Below are 14,144 nucleotides of genomic sequence, written 5' to 3' on the forward strand. Positions count from 1 at the left end.
AATAAGTGATATTTGAAATGGATATACGTTTATGGTAAAAATGAAAATCTTTGCGTCAAAATCTAAAATTACACAAACTCCTACACAAAATGCAATTGAAATGCCTTTAAGCATATGTTTAATTAAAAAAGAACCTTTCAACATTCAACCAATCAGATGGTGTTGTGGGCGAGACATTGAGTGAGACCAAAGTTGTGCAATTTCGAATTAATTTATCTTATCAGCAATCGATTTAACAAAAAAAACAAAAAAGAGATTCACATCACTGGAAAAATATCGAATATCTATTTTGATTATTAGATTTTTTTCCTGACTGATTACTTGTCCATGAAATGTCAGGAAATAGTGAAAATGTGCTATTCAAGTTCCCAGTACCCAAAGTGACATCCTGAAATAGTTTGTTTTGTTCGTCTGATAGTTCAAAACCGAAAGTTATTCACTGCAAAAATGATTGATTGAATCATGTCAAGCATCTGATCAATTAATCAGCTACTTGTCACAGCACTTTTATAGTTGCTGTAGTGTTAAAGCCCCTCTTGTTTGTGTGTCTGTGTGACTGTAGCCAGCCCCAGCGTTATGGCCTCAGGGGTCACCGGGAGCGTCTCTGTGGCCTTACACCCTCTGGTTATCCTCAACATATCCGACCACTGGATACGCATCCGCTCGCAAGAGGGACGACCAATGCAGGGTATGTGTGACGACAATGGTGTGCAAGAAAACAGTAGGAACAGTTAGTCTTATTGTGTTCAGCTCAGTTGTTCTGTAACTGAATGTAATGAAAGCAGGTTATTATTGTGTTTTTTCTCCTGTGCAGTGATTGGAGCCCTGATCGGGAAACAGGAGGGGAGAAACATTGAGGTGATGAACTCTTTTGAGCTGCTGTCACACACCATAGATGACCGAGTGCATATTGACAAGGAGTACTACTACACCAAGGAAGAACAATGTGAGTGGTTTGTATGTGTGAAGCATAAGGATACAGCTCTATTCGTGTTCCTCCTTGTATGATTTATTTTTATAAAATGCATTGCAGCCAGTTCATGTGAGAATAGAGAAGAAAGGTTAATTGCCTTCTGTGCCCTGCTTGTATTTCAGGAAGAGACTTAATTAATGATTCTGGCAAAACCAGCATCTGTGAGATCATTTCCTAAAATGCATTTTCACAGATGAGCCTAGCAGAATTTGTTTTTTATTGCTGTAATAAATAAAATATCTCATGGTAACTGTCCAAGTCAGGATTTGGATAATAAACCTGTCCTCCATTTTTAAAAGATACATCAGTGTCTAGTTGCCACACTAGTGGATAGCGACATGACATTCAGTTATTGATAAATGATTATTCATTAGTCAAAGGCTGTTAATACACAAAGTCAGGTGCTTACTGTTTGTAACATTTCCTTTTGTCCCTCAGTCAAACAAGTCTTCAAAGACATGGAGTTCTTGGGCTGGTACACCACAGGCGGCCCCCCAGACCAATCAGATATCCATATTCACAAGCAGGTAGGCAAAAGTTAAAGGTGCAGTATGTACAGTAAGATGAACATCACTAATGTGTGAGATTTACAGGGATCTATTAACAGAATACAGCAGAAATGTAATATAATATTCATAAGCATGTTTTCAGTTGCGTATAATCATCTGAAAATAAGAATTATTGAATTAGAATGGGCTGTTTTTATCTACGTAGGTCCTCTTCCGCTCAGGGGGGATGTACTCTACAAGCTCACCACTAGATGACACTAAATCCTACACACTGGTCCTTTATTGTCAGATCTCACTGTGGTAGGGGGCAAATGGTAGCTGTGCACAAATGGTTTAAAACTCAAAGCAAGGCTGTCCTGCTGCAGCTTTGACTTTGATTGGCCAGATACCAGACCTGCAACTTTTACTTTGAAAACAACTAACAGCATCAGTGTGGCAGATTCTGACATCGTTTGTTAATGGTTTGTTGTGTTCAGCCAAAGAAATAAAACTGAATTCCAACATAATGCCAACAATGCATGTTATGCTATCATTATGTTACAATCAGTGGATTTTGAATTTTTATCATATTGTTGTTTGGGGTTAGTGATATATTAAAAATTTTCAACCAGCAACAACAACAGCTGGCAATTTCAGATTCATACAGGAGTGTCCCTCCCTGAAAAACTGTCAAGAAATCAAATATTCTTATACCTGTTTTCCCTATTAAAGATAATAATGCAACTGTAGACCAATTTAAATAGCAAAATAAAATGACAAAATTTTCTGCAAAAAACAACCGGTGATGGACTTTTCAACCAATCACCCAACCTTTCCTACTTGTTTCCCTCTTCAGGTGTGTGAGATTATTGAGAGTCCTCTCTTCCTCAAACTCAATCCGATGACCAAACACACCGATGTGAGTTCCTCTGCATTTTCACTTCAGCAATGAGACAACATCATGTTGGTGTTTTTAGAAACAGCTGCTCTAAACAAAGTGTCCTTTTCTCTTTCAGCTTCCTGTTAGTGTTTATGAATCTGTGATTGATATTATCAATGGCGAGGTACTGTTTATATTTCATGTTATCATCCTTTTCTGAAGCATTAAAACAGCTTTCCGTAAAGGGTTGTTTAAAACTTATCTGACATGTTTGTTTGTTTGTTTTTTCGTCTAGGCGACCATGTTATTTGCAGAGCTGACGTACACTCTGGCCACAGAGGAAGCAGAGAGAATCGGTGTTGACCACGTTGCTCGAATGACGGCCACCGGCACCGGAGAAAACTCGACAGGTAAGAGAGGCTGTCGTTAATGTTCCTAACAGTGAGTGAGTTTACATGTCCTCCAGTGTCCTGTCAGCTGTAAACCATTTGTGTGATATGTATGTATTGTTTTTTAATGATGATTTTAGTTAACAGTAACTCATAACTCTCAACATACCTGCTTCAGCAAGTACTAACCAAAATACTGCAGCTGCAGGTTCTTACAGTTAGCATTTGTCCAGTTTGATTAATAATATTCTGACTACTTTGTTCTGTATATTTGTGTGTAAAATATAACGAAGCTCTGCATCCAGAATTAAAGATTAAAAACACGGAGTTGGTAGAGCAGCTGCTCTGGGCTGTAACAGACTATCTTGTTTTCAACCTGAACATGTTCATAAGCCCCCATACACAAAGGACTCATTTTAACGCCCATAAAGAGAATTGTCTGCCTCATACTGATGTACATTATTGTCATTTCAGAACACATTATACATGAAAGGAAATAAAATGAGGCACTCAGGTCCTGGTGCAGGCTGCAATAGTAAAACCAAGACAAGAAGCACACAATGAACTATTAAAATAACAATAGTAATAAATATATTTTAAAAAGAAAATAGAAAACTAGGAGTAACAGACTGAGATAATAACAGCAGCAGTTGTTCAGTGGATAGCAACACTTTCCTCGATGAGATGCAGAATATTCTGAGGTGCAAAATGTATCAGTCTCACAGAAATCCTCACACCAAAAATCCCCCAAAAATTGAAGTTTCTTTTTTTAGAGAGTGTAACGAGTGAATGAAGAATGTCTTCTCAAGTTCAGAATTTTTAAGCAGTTTCCAGGTTCTCTTATTCTTTGCTTATTAATTGCTGCCACATATTAAATTCAAAATCATCAGAAAAATCTAAATATTTCACTATTTTTTGATATTTTATAAATATTGTTGAGCTAGATTAAACATAATTAACTTTAGTCTTAATACTCTTTGTTGTTATTTGATAACTGCAAACAAACAAAACAGTTTGTACAAGGGGAAGTAAACTGACTTTGGGCAAGTAGATTTCTGACCCACTACCCAACTGGGCAAGTAAAAAACATTGAAGTTGAACCCTTGGGTAAAATTTCTTTTTCTGTATTATTTACTCATTAATTGCCGCTCTGCCTCTGCAATTGCCCCATCGCTGTCAAATAAAGTAAGTTGAATTGATTTGAATGAACTCTAGAAAGGAGGAAAGCTGTCCTGTTACCTGATGAACCTGTCATGAAAAGTGAGTTCTGCCTGATGTGCTCGAATATTCTCTCTGTGTTGTCTGTCAGTTGCTGAACACCTCATAGCCCAGCACAGTGCGATAAAGATGCTCCACAGTCGGGTGAAGATCATTCTAGAGTACGTCAAAGCCGTGGAAGCAGGTGAGAGGACGGCAGGGCCTTTTAATGAGGCAGTGAGACCAAAGAATGTGAAAATAAGTCTGGAAAACAGCTGTTCAAAAAGAGTTTTCTTCTTCTCACTTTTACACCATTAAGGGAGGCCCCTCGAAAACACCTCCATAATTATAAGTTCCTGTCTGATACTATCCTGACAGCATGATCTTGCCTCACTCTTTGAATGCTTCAACTTCTTTTTTTTTTTTTATGTCTTTCCTATCTTCCTGTCTGTCTTTGTGTTCCTGCAGGAGAGGTGCCATTTAACCACGAGATCCTTCGAGAAGCGAACGCTCTGTGCCACAGACTGCCGGTCCTCAGCACCACAAAATTCAAAACCGACTTCTATGATGTAAGCAATCTTTGTACGCATAAAATATTTTTATACTCCTGGTGCATGCATAGTGATGTTTTCATCCAAAATCCAGTTAACCGGTAAGACTGGTAGTTTTCTTATCAAGAAGCCCTCTGTAGAGGTTAAAACCAACAGATCTTTAGTCCATCTCTCAGAGTCTGTGGCTGTGGTCAGCATAGGGCCCAGTCATTCTTGAAAACATCTTTTTTTGTTTAAATTCTGATTTTTTTTTAATACATCAATATTGTTCATAACAATACACAGACAAAAGAAGATTACAGGAAAGACAGTGATATGTTACAGTTAATGATTAAGATGGCCCTTACAATGTTTGTCTGTTTCAATGGGACAGAGATTAATTATGTTTATTTATTTATTTTACTATACTACAAAGCAAGCTCTACATAGCCAGGCTTTCTTTGAATGAACTGGCTCGACAAAACCTCAAACGTCAGTCAGACATAACGTATTATGACGGCGGTTATCAACTTTTTTGTTAACCCAGGCTTTTTTTCCTCAGGCTTTGAGTATGTTCATATAAAAGCGGCTGTGTCGATGCGTCATTTGACTCTTCTTCTGCACAAAATGACTGATTGCGTGCCGCCTACTTCAGTCAAGAGGAACAGTTATAATGGAGAGCTAAAAAGCAAAACTGTTGCTGCAAATATGACCAAAGAGGAACACTGGCAGAAAATGACTTATCGACTAAATGCACTCTCACCGTCTGCTGGTTATTTTTAACTGACAGCTGTTAAACTTTAAACTTGATATATTTGAACATGAAAGTGCATTAAGGTCAGACACTGTCTCATAATGAAGGATATGTGGAAATTACTGTAGTTTTTGGCCAAATCAAAGTGAAATTAATTTTACTGAACGAATGTTATCCGTGATAGATACCAATAGGTGAAACTTTATAATCTGTGTTTGCAAATTGGACTTGGCAGCAAATCAGGATCAAGCGTAAAAATATAATTCAAAGTGGTCTGTAGTTACTTTGTTATTCTTTTAGTGTATGTATGATGTTGTATGGAAGTGTGAGAGGATAAACATGTATAAATTGCATGTCCAAAAATAAGTATTGCAGTCCAAATAACGAGTTGGAGCCATGGAGGGTGTATATTAAATAGGATTTCAACCTATTTAATGTAGTCTATGGTTGAAGCGAGTTGTTCCCCCCACACACTGTTTGAGCTTAGCATCCTTCCTTAATCTCTGATGTCATTTTATGATTTATTACAGTAAATATGTTACACACACTGCCATACTTACAACACAATCACATGCATCGTGTTGACAAAAAAAATATATACCCACACATTTCAAAGACAAAACTCTGCTGTTGCAGCGCTGACATGAGGTTTGAGGTCGAGAAACGGGTTAAAGTATATCAGGTTTGGACACAATGAATATTTTTGTTAGTGGTAATACCTTTTTCTTGTTTTTTGTCTTTCATGGGCTTTTGACAATTAGAATATTACCTTTAATATTTAAGGCAACAAGTTTGAACAGTGCAGATTGCTTTCACTGTATATATTTAAAGATCTGAATCTGCACTTCAGACAGAAACTAATAAGAATGAAGTAATATGAACACAGTTTTTTATTTCAGTCTCATTCTGTTGTTTTGCAAAGCAAATGCTTTCTATAACTGCACCCCCTCTTCTCCCCCTGCAGCAATGTAATGACGTGGGCCTCATGGCCTATTTAGGCACCATCACCAAGACCTGCAACAGTATGAACCAGTTCATCAACAAGTTCAACGTCCTGTACGACAGACAGGGCATCGGTCGGAGGATGAGAGGACTCTTCTTTTGAGCTGGTGGTGAGCTGAAGCAGAGAGACAAACGAGCACTGCAGTTTCTTTATTTCTCTGTTTTGTTTTTGTTTTTGTTTTTGATTTGTTTGTATTTTGGTCAGCTAAAACAAATTAAGTAGCTTTTCAAACCACTTTCAAACACAAGTGTATCTAAAAGCACTTAACTACAACGATCAGTGAGAGATGTGTACAAAACTCGCTCAACTCTGGGGTATGCACAGAAATGAATTCACTGTACATGAACGTTATATTATTTTACCCCGTTTGTTTTATTGTTTCTGTATGTAATAAATGATCTGCTGATTTTTTTCATGGGACTTTGACTCCTCTTCTTTCTAAGCTTGAATGACTATAATAGTGATAACTGAAATTATAATAATTGTACACAACACACAGCTCATAAAAATGTCGGAGACACAGAACTTGGAAATGAGCCTATGAAAGTCTGCTATGTGGGGCTGCAGGTTTATTGTCCGGAGTGTTTGCAGTTACCTGGTCTTTTGAAGTCGTGCTCCTGCTGTTTGAGGTTTAAACAGACAGGCAGGAAAATGGGGGGGGGGGGGGTCTAACAGGAGTCAGCATTTTTATGGGTATTAAATGTACAGCGGAACTAGACATAATGACCCCCAGCCTGCAAGCTGGCACTTTGACTTTAATAGTCTGCTTCTACCTGCCATGTTGCTGTAGGTTGAAGAGCAAACATTTTCTTTCCTTCCTGTCTTTTTGCACCTTTTTGAAAGTATATTAGAAGCAACGTTATTATTGTAAACTTAAGACAAAACTAGGTGTGAAAAATACATTTTAGTCAAAGCTACTGCAAGGAAGTTTCATATTGTGTTGATTTGCCCATGTGGACAGAAGTAGTTGTGTTTCCACCATAACAACAAAATATAACATAAAAGATAAAACGATCTAAATAGAAACCTCCTCCTGCTTCTGTTTAACTGGCTGAATCTCTCACTGTAACTTTGCCTGTGAAAATGTTAACACAGGTTTGTTTCATCTGATTTCAAGGAAAACCAGATTCGGTGGCAGACATTAAGAACAGCTACATAGAAGTAGCAGATCTTCTCGTGGATGATCTCGTTAACTTATGTAAGTCAAATAGAGGCATGAGTAATTAACTGAGATTGTTTCATAACCAATTTAAAACTCATTGTACCTAAAACTAAAAAAATACATGTACATTACCAGACTTTAGAAAAAAAAACAATATAATGTACTTACAAAATGAGCTAAAATAAAACAAAAATGTACAGGAAAATGTCTGAAGTTTTAGTCTTTGTCTTGTCAGTTTGGTCAAATTTGTCAACACATGCATGAAGAGGTGTTGGTGCATATGTTTTATTATACATTATAACTGGGATGTCTAGATGAATATGAGTAAGTTGTGTTTGTGATAGTAACTATTCTTAACTTCTTAAATCTTGCCAGTGACAAATACCCTCCATATTATAATAAAGAAAAACTAAAACTAATACTGAAACTCATAAAAATGTATATTTTTTTAAAACAATAAAATCTAAACTGAAATTAGTAAAAACACTTTGGAAATCAACTGAAAGTAAACTGAATTGACCGAAACCAAAATTAAAAATGAAATAAAAATAAAAACCAATGAAAAATACAAAACTATAATAACTGATTCAAAGCCAGAATACAACATTCACTGGTGAGAAACTGTTTTGTGACAATTTATTTTCTCATTACTCAAAACAATTAGCATTACATACTTGTGTTGACTGAAAACTGTTTTTTTACATGCTGACAGTGATGATATACATGGATACATTACAACAACATTACAACAAATACTCCATCTTCACAGGTTGTATTCAATATTAATACATTTGCAAAATGTTCCCTCAAATACCTCAAAATATGAGATTGTTCAACTTAGATGTTTTCAAAGTCTGTTTCATTTAAAGAGAAACATATGTACTTTTCATGTGAATGTCCAATCATTGTTGATGGTAAATGTAGTCAACTTTAGCAATAATTTCCTCAGTGCTGCCATATCGACCAAGAATTGACCTACATGTACCAGGATGCATTGCATGCAAGTTTCTGACGTGCATGTTGTTGTGTATCACCACCCTAGCCTCTAGCTGTTTCTTTGCTGGCCAAAACATAGTGTTATGCTGGTATTCCCGACTTCAAATCTAAATGTGTCCCATTGCATCTGCTCCGGAAAACATGGACATCTGCAACAAAATATGGACTTCAGGTAGTAGACTTAAGGTATTTAGGGAAGGAAGGACTCCTGCTATCCTTGCAAGAAAGCAGTTGTGTTGTTACTGCAGTCAAACATCTCCAGCTCACACAAGCTTTCTGGAGACTAGAAATAGAAGTTGAAATGGCCTGTAGTTCTTCCTGCATCCAGTGACATCACTGTGACATAACTAAATGCAGGAAGAACAGCAGAATTGCAGCAGGAGAACTCATCTCTCTCAGCGTAGTCAATATAGCATACACTGAGGAATTAATTGCTTCAATTAACTACATTTCCCATCAAGACTGACTGGACATCCTCATGAAAGTAGTCAAATCTTCCCTCTAAATTAAAAGCACTTTCCTCCATCACACCTGGGATGTTTTACTGGCTGTCCTCTGTAGGCTCGTCAGCCGGCTCGTCAGCAGAAGCGGCGGGCTGTGGGTACTGGAAGCGGACGGGGTCGTACAGATCATCTCTGGGGTCGTAGGGCATCGGGTAGTAGTAAGGGTAAGGGTAGGGGTAAACTTTCTTCTCGATGGGAGCAGGGGGAGCTGGCTCCTCCACTGGCTCCTTTTTCTCCTCCTCCTCCACCACAGGTGGGGGTGGTGGCGGTGGAGGGACCACGACCTTTCCCTTAATGGGCCTGGGTGGGTGGTCAATCAGGCAGTCGGGGTCCCAGTAGGGGTCACAGTCGTACTCCATGCCCTTGAAGATGCGTATGGGGGCTGGGGGAGACTTCTTGACGAGGACTGGAGGAGGTGGAGGTGGAGCGGACTTTTTCGGTGGAGGGGGAGGAGGTTGGGGTACTGCGACTGGAGCTGGAGCGGCTTTCTGTGGGGTGCAGTGGGGGTGGTAGCGGGGGTCACAGAGCACGGGCACAGCGCCGGTGGGCATGTAGACGATATGGGGTTTGCAGAGGGGGTCTTTCTTGTTGCACAGGTAGAGGATGTCAGCCTGGGAGATGACTGGAGGAGGAGGAGGAGGTGGAGGAGGCGTTGCTGGGGGCTCTGTGGGCTTTGGGACCCCTTTCATCGGAGGTGGAGGAGGAGGGACTTTGCACTTCTTGTCTGTGGCTGGGTCACACATGATCATCGGCACTCCCAGTTTGCTCTGGAAATAAGAAGCATTGGGACCATAGGTGTGCTCCAGGTACCTCATCTGCTGGTAGAGCATCCGCAGCTTGTCGATCTCATAGATCTGAGAGGTGGAGACACAAAAAGACAGAAAAATTAAAGGAGGTAGAGACTTTAAAACAGATAAATTAAAGAAGGTAGGAACTCCAAAGCAGACAGATTAAAGTAGGAAACCCAAAAACAGAAAATTAAACAGAGAGAAACCCAAAAATTGAAAGATTAAAGACCAAAATAGAAAAATTAAAGAAGGCAGAAGCCCAAAGATTGAACAACTGTAGAAAATAGGAACCCCAAAACAGAAAATTAAAGAGGATAGGAACCATAAAGCAGAAATATTAAAGAAACCAGGAACCCCAAAAAACAGAAAAATTAAAGGGCAGACATCTCATCTCATTTGCAGAGCAAATAAGTTTTCATTTTTCATTAGTTCTCATTTTTATTTAATTTTTAAATTCTCTTTCAATTCAGTTTATTGTCGTTTAGTTATTGATTAAAATACAAATTTCAGTCAAGTTTTTAATAGTTTCAGTATTTAGTTTGGAATTATAACATGGGGATATTTGTCAGAGGCAAGATTTAAGAGGTTCAAACACAAACAAACACAAAACTTTGTGAAGGACGTTCCAGCCTCAGTAAAAAATATGGACCAATGCATCCTCATACCTGTTGTGTAAACAAATCTAACAAAAATGACAAAGACAAAAACTAAAGACGTGTCCTGTAATCAGGGAAAAATGGTGCCGAAAAAAGTACACAGAAAGGAGGAAATCTCACCTCCAAAATCAGCATTAGCCAAATCATCTGTCAAATTATTCAGGATTTTCTTTTACAATTGGAATCTGGATAAAACTTGACTTAACATGTGTTAATCTACAGGAGTGCACTGCACTCAGTTGAGTGTAGCTCTGTAACTGATTGTGAAGCACCTGCAATGAATCCACCAGAACCTCAGCTTTCCAGTCATACCCAGTTTATGCAATGCCGATATTGTTTAGGGATCCTCGTATTCAGAAATACTCAAATACACCATTTGTAGAGTAGGCAAAAATACCACATTAATACTGCTTGTGATCAGCAGAAAGAGTGGGTTAAATACAAAGAAGGTCTGTAAAGAGGATAATCTTAGGTACCCATAGAACCAATGTTAGATTCAGATATCTTGTGAGATTGAAGGACCCTGACCAGGGCAGTTTTTACTTTGCTAAAATTTATCCTAATCTTTGAAACGTTATTTAGCCTCTTTTTCAACCAGGCTACCTCATCTAGTTTCATATATAATTATCATCTCTCTAGCTTTAAATCTTAGCCCTATGAATGATGAACAAATATAACACACATGCACACAAACACTGGAGAGAATAATTATTCTTAGCAGTCATTTGGGGCCTAAGGCAGTGAATAAATAATAAGTCATAAAATAAAGTTTTCTTCATGGTGGAGTGTGGGGGATGAATTGAGGAGTCTTAAAGCCTCAGGAAAGGAGATGTTCTGTTGTCTGGTGGCACAGCAGTGGATACTTGTGTAATCTCTTGCCAGACAGCAGCAGGGTGAACAGGTTGTGGCTAGGACAGGTATTGTCTCTTCGTATCCTCTTCCTATCCTTCCTTTTTTCAGCACTGCTGGGGAAGCTTTGCTTAATTTCTCAACAGTCTGTACACCACGCCAAGCCGTTTGTTTACATGCACGGGGAGTTTGCTGCTGTCTTCTTGAATTACTTCCACAGAAGCCCAGTAAGACCATTAAGTAGTCCAAGTCAGTCAGACGGCCCTGAGACATGAATGAATTAAGCATTCTGATGCCATTTAGCATACAGATTTTTAAAAATACACAATTGATGAGCTAAAAGTTGAAAAAAATACATTTAACCATAAGTTTATGGGATGTTTTATGGGGCCCTTGGTAGCTTGGGGCCTAAGGCAATTGACAACTTTTACCTACTGGTTCCTAATGGTTCTGTTTTTATGATTAATCAGTGAAATGTTTGAGTCTCCCAGAACAAGACTGTATGACACTCATACCTTCACAGGTATCATATCTTCAGGTAATATAGATTTACAATATAGTTTTTACCCCCTCAGTGTGTCCGATGCTGCTGTAGTAGCGGTAATAAGCCTGGAAGTCTGGGTTTCCTCTGTACCACCGGGGATCCACATTACGCTTCGGTCTGGAGTGAGTCAGATAATCATGTGCTCTCTCTGAGCTGATACTGACATCACCGACAGGGACCATCTCTGTTAAGAGAAGAGGTGAAACTCAGTCCTTTGGAAGATAAAATAATTACATAAACAATAAGTTTATGCTGAAGTTATTTCAGATTTGCAGTTACCTTCTTGCTTGATGGCATTTAACAAAGATTTGGCCTCCAGCAGGCCTGGAAGAGGAGACAAATCATGTTGATTTTTATGTTTCTGACACACTTTTGTTGAAACAGTTGTACAGTAAAGAATCTGAACTGACCTGGCAGCAACATCAGACAGCAGAGTGCCCCCGCCATCCATAATGATGAAATCATCTTTCCCTGAAACCCAAAGAGGAAGTTTCAGAGGGAAAATAGATCACAAAATCATTGCTACTTGAAGAAGTATAAGCAGTAAACTTTTTAAAACAAAATTACCAACATTTGTACACCACTGCTCACAAAGCAAAACACATTTTAAAACACATTTTAAAGGGTATGAAAGCAGCTTCTTGGTCTTGTTCACATTTGTTCACATGTATATTCAGGGTTCCTATGTCTTTTCAAGGCAAATTTTCAAGCAAGCAACAGACAAATTAAAGGAAGCAGGAACCCCAAAGTAAAAAAAATGTAACAAAATAGGAACCCTGAAAAAAAAAAAAAAAAAAAGTTTTGAAATAAGAAATGTTTTTCTGACCTATAATAGTTAGTTGAGACAATTTACTTTTCTTTGTCAGATAACCTTGATCTGTGAGTTTCAGAAACTTCTCTAAAAATTATTTACTAATTATTTATTACTAATTATTTACTTAATTATTCAGTCCAGTGTGTTTTTAAATCCCCTTTTTTGGGTGGGGATGGGGGTTAAAACTCCAAGATTCAAGCTTATCTTATGTGGATTATATATAACAAGCATCATAAAACAAAGATTAGAATTTGATAAACCTTTTTCAAAACTTACAATTTTGAGTTGGGCTCAGAACGAAAAAATTAAAAAGTTTTATCAACATATTCATATTTACATTGTACCAAAAACATATCACATTAAATATGCTGTAAACAACCAAAATTGGGTTTCATGATAGTTTTCTACAGAGAAGAGTCAAATTAAAAGTAAAAAGTTTCACATTTCAAAATGTGTCACCTGTCTTTCAGTAGACTTGGTGTCCCATCTAACCTGGTTGAGCCAGTATCTGAGTTATTCAATTTTATTTATCTAAAAAGCGAACTATTAAGTCAAGTAGTCATTTATCATGAAAGTAATGCAATTATCATTTTTCAGCAATTTTGAGCACTTTATCCAAAATCCAAGCACTTTTCAAACCTTGAAAATAGGTACATTAAAACATTAAGTGTTTTCAAGTATTTCCAGCACCTGTATGAACCCTGAGGAGAAAAGTTTAAAATTATTGTTTGACAATAAATAAATAAATTAATCTTGATTGGCATCCACTGTAGTAAAGTGGTATAGTAACTGCTTCTAAATACACACTGATCAGTAGGAAATACAGCACAAAGCAGCAAGAGAAGATCAAGTTGTACCATTTAACTGAATTAAATGCAGTTTTAGATCATCTGAGCATTTTCCACTCACCTAGCTCAGGAAGCTGTCTTCACTGCACTCTCAGGACTGAGTGGGTTAAATACAGATCCCTGTGTCAGACACCCTGAAACATTATCTCCTGTCCAATAGGACTCCACCAACTTTTGAGACCAAAATCTTGTCTCCACCTCTCTTTTAATAGCATTTAATATGGGGCCTTTGGCGCCAATTAGGAATAAAAAGCCCCTGGACTTTCAGCAGAGGCCATAAAGAGAACAGACTTCAAATGGAAACTCCCAATTAAATCTGGAAGGGAAGCATCACCTGCTGGGACGACTGCAACTGTGGGGAAAATGCTGCCTACTAACACAATATCTCAGCCAAAAAAAACAGTAAAAATCAGAGATGACAACCCACACGGCCTTACATGTTAATTTATAATGAGTTGTCAGCTCCTGAAGGTGGTTGTTTTTACCCAGCGAACACCTGCTTTTCTAACAGTTCTGTTAGAGGATGGCTGGTGATCAACTCAGTGAGCAGCAAACAGGCTTCTTTGTGTCTCGGCATGTTCACAAACACATATGAAGTGTTTAAAACTAGACTGAGACTGCATTGTTAAAGCATGCTGTCATACCAACATCATATCCAGTCTTTATGCTACAGAAAAGAGCTATAAGAATTCCAACTAGAACAAATTATCACCCCAACAATGCATTATTTAATAATTTAAACAGGATTCTGTGATCTAGTTGACTGAAAT

At 38.0% G+C, this 14,144-nt stretch overlaps 2 protein-coding genes across 3 annotated transcripts; one reads left to right on the forward strand and one right to left on the reverse strand.

Moving 5' to 3' along the window:
- The first annotated feature begins 531 nt into the window (after positions 1-531).
- cops6 (COP9 signalosome subunit 6) lies at positions 532-6,634 on the forward strand. Its single transcript, XM_084719623.1, has 9 exons — positions 532-688; positions 815-946; positions 1,412-1,500; positions 2,318-2,380; positions 2,478-2,525; positions 2,637-2,751; positions 4,040-4,132; positions 4,396-4,496; positions 6,176-6,634. The coding sequence occupies exons 1-9, from the start codon at positions 577-579 to the stop codon at positions 6,314-6,316; spliced, it is 894 nt and encodes a 297-aa protein (XP_084575749.1). The 5' UTR covers positions 532-576; the 3' UTR covers positions 6,317-6,634.
- A 1,820-nt stretch (positions 6,635-8,454) lies between these two features.
- Positions 8,455-13,508, reverse strand: and4 (actinodin4). Of its 2 annotated transcripts, none has more exons than XM_084719625.1 (5): positions 13,436-13,508; positions 12,123-12,183; positions 11,992-12,036; positions 11,736-11,896; positions 8,455-9,729 (listed from the first exon to the last, which is right to left on the reverse strand). In XM_084719625.1, exons 2-5 carry the CDS (start codon positions 12,175-12,177, stop codon positions 8,914-8,916), a joined length of 1,077 nt encoding a protein of 358 aa, XP_084575751.1. In that variant the 5' UTR covers positions 12,178-12,183; positions 13,436-13,508; the 3' UTR covers positions 8,455-8,913. The 2 variants fall into 2 exon arrangements, with proteins under 2 accessions (XP_084575751.1, XP_084575752.1); XM_084719626.1 differs by lacking the exon at positions 13,436-13,508 and adding an exon at positions 12,803-12,824.
- Between the last annotated feature and the right edge of the window lie 636 nt (positions 13,509-14,144).

This window comes from Lutjanus erythropterus, chromosome 5 (genome assembly GCF_056507025.1).
Source record: "Lutjanus erythropterus isolate fLutEry1 chromosome 5, fLutEry1.hap2, whole genome shotgun sequence".
Taxonomy (NCBI): domain Eukaryota; kingdom Metazoa; phylum Chordata; class Actinopteri; order Lutjaniformes; family Lutjanidae; genus Lutjanus; species Lutjanus erythropterus.

What these genes read in the sequence shown, in the direction of transcription:
- and4 (XM_084719625.1), bottom strand. Translation starts at nt 12,177, where the DNA reads ATGATTTCATCATTATGGATGGCGGGGGCACTCTGCTGTCTGATGTTG. An exon ending in AAATGCCATCAAGCAAGAAG is followed by an intron (nt 11,897 to 11,991) that starts GTAACTGCAAAT and finishes TTCTCTTAACAG; the next exon opens with AGATGGTCCCTGTCGGTGAT. An exon ending in GCATCGGACACACTGAGGGG is followed by an intron (nt 9,730 to 11,735) that starts GTAAAAACTATA and finishes TCCACCTCTCAG; the next exon opens with ATCTATGAGATCGACAAGCT.
- cops6 (XM_084719623.1), top strand. Translation starts at nt 577, where the DNA reads ATGGCCTCAGGGGTCACCGGGAGCGTCTCTGTGGCCTTACACCCTCTG. An exon ending in CGTCAAAGCCGTGGAAGCAG is followed by an intron (nt 4,133 to 4,395) that starts GTGAGAGGACGG and finishes GTGTTCCTGCAG; the next exon opens with GAGAGGTGCCATTTAACCAC. An exon ending in TCAAAACCGACTTCTATGAT is followed by an intron (nt 4,497 to 6,175) that starts GTAAGCAATCTT and finishes CTCCCCCTGCAG; the next exon opens with CAATGTAATGACGTGGGCCT.